Source organism: Ctenopharyngodon idella, chromosome 7 (genome assembly GCF_019924925.1).
Source record: "Ctenopharyngodon idella isolate HZGC_01 chromosome 7, HZGC01, whole genome shotgun sequence".
In the NCBI taxonomy this organism is placed as follows: domain Eukaryota; kingdom Metazoa; phylum Chordata; class Actinopteri; order Cypriniformes; family Xenocyprididae; genus Ctenopharyngodon; species Ctenopharyngodon idella.
In genome coordinates this window covers 31,577,288-31,591,694 of record NC_067226.1, presented here as the reverse complement: position 1 = coordinate 31,591,694, position 14,407 = coordinate 31,577,288, and the positions used below count along the sequence as shown (strand labels likewise).

At 38.0% G+C, this 14,407-nt stretch overlaps 1 protein-coding gene across 2 annotated transcripts in view; it reads right to left on the bottom strand.

Moving 5' to 3' along the window:
- Positions 1–262: 262 nt before the first annotated feature.
- Positions 263–14,407, bottom strand: part of anpepa (alanyl (membrane) aminopeptidase a) — a 29,907-nt gene continuing 15,762 nt past the window's right edge. For both annotated transcript variants that reach the window (XM_051900607.1, XM_051900608.1), the window contains exons 15-22: positions 13,110–13,257; positions 12,938–13,029; positions 12,734–12,844; positions 9,393–9,560; positions 7,006–7,146; positions 6,814–6,895; positions 6,512–6,692; positions 263–3,179 (exon numbers count right to left, since the gene is read on the bottom strand). In XM_051900607.1, coding sequence (XP_051756567.1) covers positions 6,540–6,692; positions 6,814–6,895; positions 7,006–7,146; positions 9,393–9,560; positions 12,734–12,844; positions 12,938–13,029; positions 13,110–13,257 — 895 coding nt within the window. In that variant the 3' untranslated portion in view covers positions 263–3,179; positions 6,512–6,539. The remainder of the gene's footprint in view (positions 3,180–6,511; positions 6,693–6,813; positions 6,896–7,005; positions 7,147–9,392; positions 9,561–12,733; positions 12,845–12,937; positions 13,030–13,109; positions 13,258–14,407) is intronic.

Genomic DNA, 14,407 nt, shown 5'->3' with positions numbered 1-14,407 from the left:
TGAAACTGGGTTGCAGGGCTTATTGATCACTTCAGGGTTATTGCATACTGTTGAAATCGCTTTAAACCTGTTCCAAGTTAATATTTCAGATATTATGAGAAGCCTCCTGGCATTCATTTTACATGTGGTTATGATCGTGGATGACATAAATGATTCCAGCTGAGGTCAACAAGCATGTATTCTTTATTTTAAGGTTACGTGTTTAATGTGTCATTATGACGATGTATAAGCTCATACAGAAAAGAGGAAGATGCAAGAGGAAGAAGTTTCAACACCTTGATTATTTATTCAAGAGAAAAAATAACAGATGTACATGTATCAAAAAATGCCTTAAAATGTTTTTGTACAATGTCTACTACCACAACCTTTCAAAAGCTGGGGTTAGTATGATTTTTTTATGTTTTTGAAAGAAGTCTCCTAGGACTATGTATTTATTTGATCAGAAATATAGTAAAAATTTAATTTATTCCTGTGATCATAGCTGAATTTTCAGCATCATTACTCCAGTCTTCAGTGTCACATGATCCTTCAGAAATCACTCTAATATAGTTTGATGCTCAAGAAAAAAATTCTGGGTCCCACTTTATATTAGGTGTCTTTAACTATTATGTACTAACATTTAAAAGGATAGTTCACCCAAAAATGAAAATTTGATGTTTATCTGCTTACCCCCAGGGCATCCAAGATGTAGGTTTCTTCAGTAGAACACAAATGATGATTTTTAACTCCTTATAATGCTTGTCAATGGGAACTCCATCTATAAGAGTAAAAAAAAACAAGCACAGACAAATCCAAATTAAACACTGCGGCTCGTGACGACACATTGATGTCCTAAGACACGAAACAATCGGTTTGTGCGAGAAACCAAACAGTATTTATATCATTTTTCACCTCTAAAACACCACTATGTCCAACTGCCTTGAGCATCCGGTTGGTGAGGTCTGAACACGCGTTCTGATGATGAAAGTGATGTCTCACGCTTATACTTCAATGAGTGCGAGACATCACTTCCGTTGTTAGAGACATAGTGGTGTTTTAGAGGTGAAAAATGATATAAATACTGTTCGGTTTCTCGCACAAACCGATTGTTTCGTGTCTTAGGACATCAATGTGTCGTCACGAGCCGCAGTGTTTAATTTGGATTTGTCTGTGCATGTTTTTTTTACTCTTATAGATGGTGTTCCCATTGACAAGCATTATACGACTGACAGACCACAACGGTTGGAGTTAAAAATCATCATTTGTGTTCTACTGAAGAAACAAAGTCACCTACATCTTGGATGCCCTGGGGGTAAGCAGATAAACATCAAATTTTCATTTTTGGGTGAACTATCCCTTTAAATGAATCATTTGATACAATGCACTTATTGTGTACATGCATGTTTTTACATTGTACTTATATTTTAAAGGGGATCTATTTACAAGATGTACTGTAAGTCTCTGGTGTTCCCAGAATGTGTCTGTGAAGTTTCAGCTCAAAATACCCCATTGATCATTTATTATAGCTTGTAAAAATTTGCCCCTATTTGGGTGTGAGCAAAAACATGCTGTTTTTGTGTGTGTCCCTTTAAATGCAAATGAGCTGCTGCTCCTGGCCCCCTTTCCAAAAGAGGGCGGAGCTTTAATAGCTTGTGCCGTCATGTTAATCTTTTGTGTAAATCCAGCGTTGAATTGACCCTCGTTTGTGAAGCAGTCCGGAGTAAAATGACAGCATGTCAACAACACTCTACTACAGCAACTCTTCCTCTTCTCTAAAGCGGCCCAACATGGCCGCACCACCTTTGTTGCGTGTTCTCGGGGGTGGGGTTTATGTAAATTTTAGGGTTAGTGATGTCACCAACCCAGGAAGAAGCTCATTGTAGTCCCTAACAGCCGTTTGATGTAGTCCTTAAAAAGCGATTTCTGTAAAAGAAAATATCTCCCTTTGCATTGAACTTTGAGTGTTGTAACTTTGCAGATGTTGTTTATGCTCAAACAGCAACATTACACACTAACTAAAGTTAAAAAAGTGAAATCATAATCAAGGACCCCTACCTTACCCGAATCCCACCTCAAAAGCAGTACTTGTGTTTTCCAATACAATATGAACACAGTAAGTACATTGTACTGATTTTTTGATGTAAGTACATAGTAGATAAGATCACCTAATATAAAGTGTGACCAGATTCTGATTATTATCAATATTAAAAATGGTTGTGCTATTTAATTTTTTTTTTTTTTTTTTTTTTTTTTTTTTGTGGGAAATGATTCTTTTTTAAGGATACTTTGTTCAAATGAATGAACAACAGTTATTTAAAAAAGAAATCTTTTGTAACCTTATAAATGTCTTGTCTTTAATTAATTTAATGTGTCCTTGCTGAATAAAAGTGTTAATTTCATCCCCCAAAAACCATACTAACTCCAAGTTTTAAACAGTAACGTATATCTGTACTGTTTCATGGCAGCATAATATCAAATGAATAATCCAGTCAATAATAGCAAGTTAACAATAAAAAAATGAATAATATTTTACATTTTAATTATGCGAAAATATGAGTGCCAGTTTCCCAGTAACAACTGGTCTCGTGTGTGGTTGGACAGATGCTAGGATGCTACTTACTCAAGTCAAAAGGACAAGTTTTTCGTTTATGATAAGGCTCAGATTCGGGATTCATCTATAGGATTTTTTTTTTCACCCAAGTGCAAACGCTCAGAAAAGTAGCACACCTCTTCTGAACAACCTGCATTATTTGAAGTATAACTTATATTCATAGCAGATATGGTGCAGGATGAGTCAGTGCATTAAATGCATAGGATCGGGACTTTGTTTAAATTCCTAACAATAAGTATGAGCAATAATAATAATAATAGTGATGCTCGACTTGGCAACACTGCTAATTATACACAAATTCTGAAAGGTTCCCTGCTTTTTCAATCCAAGTATTTTGTATTGTCTCTTATGTATCGTCATTTGCATCAGAGTAATGTGATGTAGTGGTTAAATATCTTAGCTGGTAATGAAGCACTCCATTGACTATCACTGTGTCCTTGAGCAAGACATTTCTCAGGTTACTTCAGGAGGGGCTGTCCTTGTGATATGAATGCTCCTAAAAACATGCTGCCAAAATGCTGTTAGCATCCGTTCATTTTCATTCAGTCAAGTTACAGGATGATGAATACATGTGAGGTTGGAGCCAGTCCTGCAACACACACACACAAACACACACACAATGGGTTTTTATGTTTTATGGGGACTTTCCGTAGACAATGATTTTTTTTTACTGTACAAACTGTATATTCTATCTCGTAACCCTAAACCTACCCATCATAGAAAACTTTCTGCATTTTTACATTTTCAAAAAACATAATTTAATATGGTTCATTTGCTGTTTTCTTCATGGGGAAGAAAAAAGTCCTCACAAGGACAAGAATTTCAGATATTGCCATCTTTGTGAGGACATTTTGTCCCCATAACTGCATTACCTGGACCACACACACTCACATACACACACAAAGAAATTCAATTACATCTTAGATTAATGGGAATAGTTCACCAAAAAATGAAAATTCTGACATATACTGTACAGGTGCTGGTCATATAATTAGAATATCATCAAAAAGTTGATTTATTTCACTAATTCCATTCAAAAAGTGAAACTTGTATATTATATTCGTTCATTACACACAGACTGATATATTTCAAATGTTTATTTCTTTTAATTTTGATGATTATAACTGACAACTAAGGAAAATCCCACATTCAGTATCTCAGAAAATTAGAATATTACTTAAGACCAATACAAGGAAAGGATTTTTAGAAATCTTGGCCAACTGAAAAGTATGAACATGAAAAGTATGAGCATGTACAGCACTCAATACTTAGTTGGGGCTCCTTTTGCCTGAATTACTGCAGCAATGCGGCGTGGCATGGAGTCGATCAGTCTGTGGCACTGCTCAGGTGTTATAAGAGCCCAGGTTGCTCTGATAGTGGCCTTCAGCTCTTCTGCATTGTTGGGTCTGGCATATCGCATCTTCCTCTTCACAATACCCCATAGATTTTCTATGGGGTTAAGGTCAGGCGAGTTTGCTGGCCAATTAAGAACAGGGATACCATGGTCCTTAAACCAGGTACTGGTAGCTATGGCACTGTGTGCAGGTGCCAAGTCCTGTTGGAAAATGAAATCTGCATCTCCATAAAGTTTGTCAGCAGCAGGAAGCATGAAGTGCTCTAAAACTTCCTGGTATACGGCTGCGTTGACTTAGGACCTCAGAAAACACAGTGGACCAACACCAGCAGATGACATGGCACCCCAAACCATCACTGACTGTGGAAACTTTACACTGGACCTCAAGCAACGTGGATTGTGTGCCTCTCCTCTCTTCCTCCAGACTCTGGGACCCTGATTTCCAAAGGAAATGCAAAATTTACTTTCATCAGAGAACATAACTTTGGACCACTCAGCAGCAGTCCAGTCCTTTTTGTCTTTAGCCCAGGCGAGACGCTTCTGACGCTGTCTGTTGTTCAAGAGTGGCTTGACACAAGGAATGTGACAGCTGAAACCCATGTCTTGCATACGTCTGTGCGTAGTGGTTCTTGAAGCACTGACTCCAGCTGCAGTCCACTCTTTGTGAATCTCCCCCACATTTTTGAATGGGTTTTGTTTCACAATCCTCTCCAGGGTGCGGTTATCCCTATTGCTTGTACACTTTTTTCTACCCCATCCTTTCCTTCCCTTCGCCTCTCTATTAATGTGCTTGGACACAGAGCTCTGTGAACAGCCAGCCTCATTTGCAATGACCTTTTGTGTCTTGCCCTCCTTGTGCAAGGTGTCAATGGTCGTCTTTTGGACAACTGTCAAGTCAGCAGTCTTCCCCATGATTGTGTAGCCTACAGAACTAGACTGAGAGACCATTTAAAGGCCTCTGCAGGTGTTTTGAGTTAATTAGCTGATTAGAGTGTGGCACCAGGTGTCTTCAATATTGAACCTTTTCACAATATTCTAATTTTCTGAGATACTGAATTTGGGATTTTCCTTAGTTGTCAGTTATAATCATCAAAATTAAAAGAAATAAACATTTGAAATATATCAGTCTGTGTGTAATGAATGAATATAATATACAAGTTTCACTTTTTGAATGGAATTAGTGAAATAAATCAACTTTTTGATGATATTCTAATTATATGACCAGCACCTGTACACTACTGTTAAGCAGTTTGGGAGATGGTAAGATTTTTAGCGAAAGTATATAATAAAACAGTAATATTGAGGAATCGGTTGCTCAACAACAACAAAGCTGGAGAATCTCACGCAGCCAAAATGACAATTGTAAGAAGTTAAAACTTTTAGAATGAAACTGGACGTTTCTGAATGGTTAGTGGATAAATTTATGTAGTTGCTGTGGAGTTGATTCAACTCATCGACTAGCATGTGCCGTCATGTTAATCTTTTGTGCAAAACCCGTATGGACGCCCACTATACATAATGTACCTGTTTGCCAAACAGAGCCATACACACCAGGCTAACGTTTCTGATTGCTATCAAATGCTGTGAATGGTCTAATATTTTTTTCAAAAATATCGCTTGAACAGAAACGCTCCTTTTCTAGCAATCAAGCTCACCAGGGGCAACTTGCAGGCTATCCAAGCTAACAAGACTCTAAATACTAAATAGTGTTGTGTGCTTGTCTGTGCAGCCAACGAAAGAACAGTTAGCATGCTTTGCTCGAAGTTTTACCATGGCCTTAGAACTGGTACACCGTTTTCACTTGTGAAAACAAAATGGCGGCGCCATGGGTGGAAACGTGCAGATTAAGGGGCGGTAATATTATAATAAGATCCCCTTCCTACATCACAAGGGGAGCGAAATCTGAGCGGCTTGTTTTTTCACATGCTTGCAGAGAAAGGCTTGCCAAAACAAAGTTACTGGGTTATCCTTTTTCACATTTTCTGGGTTGGTAGATGCACCGGAGACCTGATTATAGCACTTAAACATGGAAAATGTCAGATTCTTATGATATGTCCCCTTTAACATATTTCAAAATTAAAAAATTATTCCTGTAATGGGAAAGCGGAATTTTTAGCATCATTACTGCAGTCTTCAGTGTCACATGATCCTTCAGAAATCATTCTAATATGCTGATTTGCTGCTCAAGAAACATTCATTATTATAGATTAGACAAAAAAAAAAATCTTATCAAACTTTTGAAAGGTAGTGTATGGTTATTTTGAGTAAATAACAACTTAAATATCAGTTGTTGCTCACGCCAAGCTACCTTATGGCTTATAATGGACATTTTCAAGCTACCTTATGGTGCTTTTAATGGACATTTTTGGAGATTGACTGCAGCGATCATTCCCATTCACTTTTATTATACAGAAAGGAACACCCAGGATATTAAAAAAATGCCCCTTTTTATGTTTTACAGAAGAAGAAAGTCATTGGACATTTGGACAACAAGAGGGTGAGTAAATGATGACAGAATGCTCATTTCTGAATTCTAGTGCATCCAGTTGAAATAACTCAAGTAATACCTGAACTGACTCTGATCAGATATGAAGTTTACACTGATTGTGAGGTGAGCCACTGCAGCACCGGTTCCTTGTTCTCTGCCAGCCACTTAATCTTGGCTGTTGTCTTCTCGATGGCCTGCTGCAGCGCTTGAGTTCCCGAGCCAAATCCAGTCTCAGCGTTGTCCTGTTGGAACCGTTTCAACTGAACAAAGACGGCAAGGATTTAACACTTAAGTCAGGTTGGTTTGTATCGGCCTCATAATCATATTACAGTGCATGCAATAGATTTTTGCAATGTGGTTCTAAGGTCAAAGGTCATGTACCTGAATGAGTTCAAATGGTGTGCAGAATCTACTGGTGATGTCACCAATAAATCTGGAGAAAGTGAATGATCCAGTGCCGTACCTGTTGAGTAAAACCAAAAATGGATACTTTCACATATTTTTTTTTTAATCTTTTGCTCTATCTGTGTGTGAGTGAGTGTGTTTGTGTGTTGTGGTATTTGCCATACTTACACTTTGAAGAAATAGTCCCAGTTTGCCCGGACAAAGTCCCATGCCAAAGGTTGGCCAATAATATTACTGGCAATGTACCCAATGGTGGAAGTGGCATCCTGCTTGCGGATCTTTTCTGGATTCATAGTATATTCCAGGTACCTCAGTAAAACATGAAACAATTTACACATTATTCTTTGTATTTCGTATTACCATGTATGTACATAAACTGTCCCTGCGTTCAAAATACATAAAAAAAAATGCAGCTCATACAGGCATTCGAACACCAATTCTATAATGAACATGTTTTTCATTTCTGAATTAAAATTCATTTTGATATTTGTTTTGTAGGGCTTAAGCGTCTGATGCTCTTCAGTCATCTTTGAACGAAAAAGTTATGTTTTGTTCTTTTAGAATTTTTTACTTCGTCGGAATGTAATGAAACTTGATAAAGGTTTTGGCACTTGCTATGTAAACATACACACAAAAAAAACATGGACATGATTAGAAAAGGTTAAATGGTCGTTGTACACTTGTACTCCTCGTGGTCAAAAATGAGCACAATGGGTAATGAATTTCATTACCCATTGAATTTCATCCACTTTACAATAAGGTTCATTAATTAAACATTTGTTAATGTGTTAACTAACATGAACTCACCATGAGCAATACATTTGTTACTGTATTTACTAATCTTCGTTAACGTTAGTTAATGAAAATACAGTTGTTCATTGTTTGTTCATGTTAGTTCACAGTGCATTAACTAATGTTAACAAGATTTTAATAATGTATTAGTAAGTGTTGAAATTAACATTAACAAAGTTTAATAAATGCTGTATAAGTGCAGTTCATGTTAACTAAAGTAGTTAACTAATGTTATCTAATGAACCTTATTGTAAAGTGTTACTGCTAATTTTTTGAGATATCAAGCTCAAATTTGGAACACAGCCTATTTAGATTTATGGCTTTGATTTTCTTGCAGTTTTAGAGTAAAACATGTTTTATGAAATATTATAAAACGGTTGGTTCCTGTCCTTGATTGGTCAATAGCTGTGTTTTATTCACAATAAAACACGGCTATGACCGCTTCACCCAACGGTTCTGTGTATCACTACACAACACCCTTAACAACCACTCTTAGCAACGTAAACTGTTTGTTCTCAACATTGTTCATTGAAGCTTACTGTATTATGTAGAAGAGTATTTTGAGAAAGAGATCGAGTGAGCGAGTTTATTACCTGCATTTAGATTTAGCATTTTCCTTTAGGTCAGTCCTATGTTCATAATAAAAAAATCTGTTTAAATGTCCGATGTATTATCTTGTCCTTTTAACAGTTAAGGGGTTTTCCCATGACTGACAGCACTAGTCAAAGCATTTGTCAGTTGCGTCTTGTTCCGTGTTCACAAAAATTCAGTCTTTTCAATGTAAAAGTTTTCGCTACTGACTGACACACTCATAAAGACAGGCTTTGCTGCCATCTAATGCTGTAATAATGTAACTGCTGTTGCTGTTCACAGTCAGGGACTATTTTTTCCGGTGGAAGGAAAGCTTTTAGAAAAAGTTTACTTTATAAATTTTGCATTGATACATATTTCTGGCTTTAATATTTGTATTGTGTGGTAACCATTTTATAAAAGCAGTAAGGTACGAAAGGCTTTTTCACTTCAATAATCTGCCAAGTGTCATCTTTAAAAAGAGACCAAACTTAAAGGGTTAGTTTCACCCAAAAATGAAAATTCTGTCATTAATTACTCACCCTCATGTCTTTCCAAACCCAGAACACAAAGATCTTTTTAATGAAATCAGAGAGTTTTCTGACCTCGATGAACGAAAGTCTTACGGGTTTGGAACGACATGCAAGTAAGTAAGTAATGACAAGGGTGAGTAATTAATGACAGAATTTTCATTTTTGGGTGAACTAACCTTTTAAGTCTTAAAGCATTCAAGATTTATGACAGTTTAAGTTGGAAATTTCTCAAAAAGTGAACACATGGATTATAACTACTGCATAAATAAATAAAAAACATTATTGAACTAAAATATAGTACATTCATTTAATTGAAATAACTGCCACATGAGCAGCACCAGAGGGTTAAAGTAAAAAAGTCTAGGTGCTGTAATTGTCCTGAGAGTCACTTAAAAGGCTGAAATTCTCAAAAAGAAAAAAAAGAAATAAATAAAACGTTGCCCCATAATCCTTTTTTCAACACCTAAAAAGCATACTGCATAATAAGCATACGAATATTAAGCAATATTAATATGTGAAAAATGTTTAAAAACAAAATTGATAATTCAGAAATTTCTAAGAACTGCACAAGAATTTTAAATTAGAAAATATTTTTTTTCCTTTTCATCATTTAAGAGATTCTTATTCATCTTTGAGCCTTGTGCTTTCCCATAGCTATACCTGTTCAGCAACCAGGGCACTTTGGTGCAGGCCAGCGCCGATCTCAGTTTGACCGCTTCAGCTGCAACTGTGGCCTTCTTGAACATCTGCCAGCCAAAGTTCCATTCTTCTGCTCCGCCCGCAGCGATGGCGTCACAGTACACTGTGGACCTCAGGTTAGGATGAATCCTGAAAGGAATGAGGAAAAAAAGACCATCTGGACCAATTCCAGGGTGTGAATTATTATAAGGAGGTGTGTGTGTGTGAGAGTGGTGGAGGTGTTTAACGTCTGTCCTCCCTATTTAAGGATTGTTGTGAATAAAAAAAAGTACTTATAATTACAAACACTAGTTCGGGCTTACTTAGATTTTTTTTTAATATTTTTGGAAAAATCTATTATGCTCACCAAGGCTGCATTTATTTAATCAAATACAGTAAAACAGTAATATTATGAAATATTATTACAATTTAAAATAACTTTTCATCTATTATAAACTGTAATTTATTCCTGTGATCAAAGCTGAATTTCAGCATCATTACTCCAGTCTTCAGTGTCACATGATCCTTTAGAAATCATTCTGATATGCTGCTCAAGAAATTGAAAACAGTTGTGCTGCTTAATATTTTTATGGAGAATGTGATAATTTTTTTTTTCAGAATATTTTGAGGAATAGAAAGTTCAAAATAGCATTTATTTGAAATAGAAATATTTTGTAACATTATAAAAGTCTTTGATCAGCTTAAATGTGCAGTATGTATTATTGACAGCTAACAGTCGAGTCAGAGAAGGACAAGACGGGGGAAACAACTCTCTCCAATATTTTGAATTTGGACTGCAAGTACTGCAGACAGTTGTTTCCCCTGCCCCGTCGTCCTCAGACTTGACTGCTAGCTGTCAACATGCTCATGCAGGTTGCCAGACTCGAACAAGCGCAATTGACGATGGAAAGTGTACAAGGCTAATGTACACATTTGCAATGTTTTTATTGCTGAAGCTGTTTTGGTTGGGTAGAACCTGCAATCTCTGACCCAGTTCATTTGCTGGCTTCCTTGGCTGCAATACGCTGTGTTTTTCACCAACTGGCAACCCGGGGTGTCGAAATACTATTGGTTAAATTGGCTGTGGGCGGAATCACACTGTTACGGTCCAACCGTGTAAAGAAGATGAGGGATGCAGGATACAAATAACATTTAAGTTAACCAGTGAATAACAGTGGTGTATTCCCGAAAGCAGGTTATGTTCCAGGGCGTGTTATATAATTAATATAGTTATATTAATGTAACTAAATTTGTTTTATATATATATATATATATATATATATATATAATATACATACACACGCCTGCCTTTACGTGCACATGAACTTCAATGGCATTCCATTCTTAATCCGTAGGGTTTAATATGGCGTTGGCCCACCCTTTGCTGCTATTACAGCCTCAACTCTTCTGGGAAGGCTTTCCACAAGGTTTAGAAGCGTGTTTATGGGAATTTTTGACCATTCCTCTAGAAGCACATTTGTGAGGTCAGGCAGTGATGTTGGCGAGAAGGCCTGGCTCGCAGTCTCCACACTAATTCATCCCAAAGGTGTTCTATGGGGTTGAGGTCGGGACTCTATGCAGGCCAGTCAAGTTCCTCCACACCAAACTCACTCATCCATGTCTTTATGGACCTTGCTTTGTGCACTGTTGTGTAGTCATGTTGGAACAGGAAGGGGCCATCCCCAAACTGTTCCCACAAAGTTGGGAGCATGAAATTGTCCAAAATGTCTTGGTATGCTGAAGCATTAAGAGTTCCTTTCACTGGAACTAAAGGGCCAAGCCCAACCCCTGAAAAACAACCCCACACCATAATCCCCCCTCCACCAAACTTTACACTTGGCACAATGCAGTCAGGCAAGTACTGTTCTCCTGGCAACCGCCAAACCCAAACTCGTCCATCGGATTGCCAGACAGAGAAGTGTGATTCGTCACTCCAGAGAACACGTCTCCACTGCTCTAGAGTCCAGTGTTGTCGTGCTTTACACCACTGCATCTGACGCTTTGCATTACACTTGGTGATGTAAGGCTTGGATGCAGCTGCTTGGCCATGGAAACCCATTCCATGAAGCTCTTTACGCACTGTTCTTGAGCTAATCTGAGCTATTGACTGCAGAAAGTGTGATTTTATGTGGCCTACCACTTTGTGGCTGAGTTGCTGTTGCTCAAAATTGCTTCTGCTTTGTTATGATACCACTAACAGTTGACTGTGGAGTATTTAGTAGTGAGGAAATTTCATGAATGGACTGCACAGGTGGCAACCTATCATGGTACCACGCTTGAATTCACTGAGCTCCTGAGAGCGACCCATTCTTTCACAGTTTGTAGAAACAGTCTGTATGCCTAGGTGCTTGATTTTATACACCTGTGGCCATGGAAGTGATTGGAACACCTGAATTCAATACTTTGGAGGGGTGTCCCAATACTTTTGGCAATATAGTGTAGAATACAGAGGAAGTAGAATGGCGCGCATTTTCTTAGCGTCTGTTTCCATGGTGAATCATCGATTCGTCGCTTGTTTGAAAATGTCTTGTGTTTTAACCAGGAACAGACTCTGGGTTGGCTGAACTTACTCCCGGACGCGTTTTTGGAACCAGCATACCTCGAGTAAGCAAGGTTTGGGTTATTCAACCGAGAGTTCAGGGTATATGTGACGGTAAGTTAACCTTGCTTTCTGGAATACCCCCCAGGTAGCAAACAGTGTGACCACATTTAATAACCGACCCAGGATGAACAGAACGGGGAGTATAAATACACAGAGTGATGAGGGAGCTAAACGGGCACAGGTGGAGGAAGGTAAACTAATCAGGGACTAACGAGAACTGGTGCAGACAATACAGGACATCATGTTGACACACACAGACCAAAACAAAAACAGACATTCCAACAAGGAACACACATCTCAAAGTAGAATAACTGGCTCTTATGAGGGGCCATATAGGCCATAATTATTGAAAAGCCTCTTACAAACACTAGTGAAACGAAAAACATTAATCAACCATAGTGAAATTCATTCATACACATTACTGAGAAGACTTACAAACACTAGTGAAAACATTGATCAACCTCAGTGAAATTCATTCATGCGCATTACTGAAATGAGAAAATATTTCAGTAGATGATGAGAGCTAATTTTACTAGAAAAGGAAGTTGTGGCCGCACTTCCATTTAATTTGGCGCATGAATTAAAAACGGATGTGCGTATGTGCGTTGCAAATTTAACTGTTAACTGGCGGAAAAATTTCTTCATTTCTATATTGCTTCAGACATGGAGTATAATCTGCCACATAGGAAATTGCTTAACTTCCTCTGCAGTGTGCACTCACGCATTGATATGAGGATTCTGCATCCATCTTTTGAACCAGCTCTTGGTTAGTTCTCTGCATCCCTCCACGCCGGTACTGCAGGCTAGTGAGAGTGCAATGATCTGTGTGAACCTGAGGAAAAAAAAAATAGCATATTATTAAACATTACTTAATATTAATCAAATAGAGTCTGGGAAGTGTGTGACATAAAAGATTGGTTCTTACTGATCAGTGTGGCCTTTAGGAACTGTTGTCCAGTTTGAGCTGATAGTACCAAAATGTTCAAACAGAGGTTTGACTTGTTTCTTGAGATAAGCCTGAAAGAAATCCATACAGCAGTCCCTGTAATCTATCTGTTTTCCTTTACATTTGATTATAAAGATGAGATTCAACCAACCTGCAAGGCGCCATAAACTTCACTGCGATCGAACAACTGGAAAAAATAGTTCAGATTCCGAAGCGCCGACTCCCATGGAATGTATTCCCGCTCATTAATGAGATATTTAGTGGTTCTCAAAGCGAGTGTTATGTTTATAATGGATGCTCTGGAAAAATAAACAAAAAGATGACAGTTTTACAAGGAATTCATGCATTCACAGTTCCCACACTTTTTGACTTTTACAGTTGTTTGTCATTACTGGATCGATAAAGATTTTTAAAAAATAATTAAGGATGTGTTCACACTTGGCAGGTTTGGTTCTATAAAAACAAACTCTGGTGTGTCTGCTCTGTTAGTGCAGTTCATTTGATTAAGTGTGAATGCTGCCATCCAAACCCTGGTGCGCACCAAACAAGCGGACCGGGACCCTTGAAAAGGTGGGTCTCAGTCCGCTTCCAAATGAACTCTGATGAGATTTGAGTGAAATATGAGTGCAACATGGACCAAAGACATCTAAACGAACCGAAAACAGAACGTGATGTCACAAGATGCGGTAAACAAACCCAATTGCTACTCAAAACTAGCCCAAAACTAGCCCAATGGTGTTTCAGGGGGGTCCCCCAGTAAAAATCTGTGTTTTTGGCAGGGTTCCCTAGTAAAATTTGCATTCCAGGGGCTAAATATCATGTTATTTGGGGTCACTTCAACCCCCGGACATGAAAAACAACCCGCGGCAACAGTATTAAAGTAACCCAATTCTGTTGAAAAAAACGCAAACTTGGCAACACTGCAACAGGCATCAGAACCGCGTCTCCTCGCAGCAGATCTTCGTTTGTGTGTGCAACAGAGGGATTCTTGCTTCTGTTTTGATACCTTTACACATTTTATAAGCTCTTCACGAGTTAGCTCCATCATATACCATCATACGTACGCACATAAAATGAGCGCAGTTTTTCTGTGTTTTGTATCTTTAGCAGGGTTGCCAGATTTTCACAACAAAACCCACCCAATTGCTACTCAAAACTAGGCCAAAACTAGCCCAAAACTAGCCCAAAACTAGCCCAATCGCATTTCAGGGGGGGTCCCTCGGTAAAAATCGTGCTAAAATAAACGTTTTTGGCAGGGTTCCCCTGGTAAAAGTCACATTCCAGGGGCTAAATATCATGTTATTATATCATGTTATGTTTAATTTAATTTGATTAATTTCCATTACTTTCCCAGAACAAAAACACACCCCAAGATCGTGGGAACCCTGAAACGAATCATTTAAAAGATTAGGGTTGGTGAGATGCTTAAATGTTTCTGAAAGAAGTCTC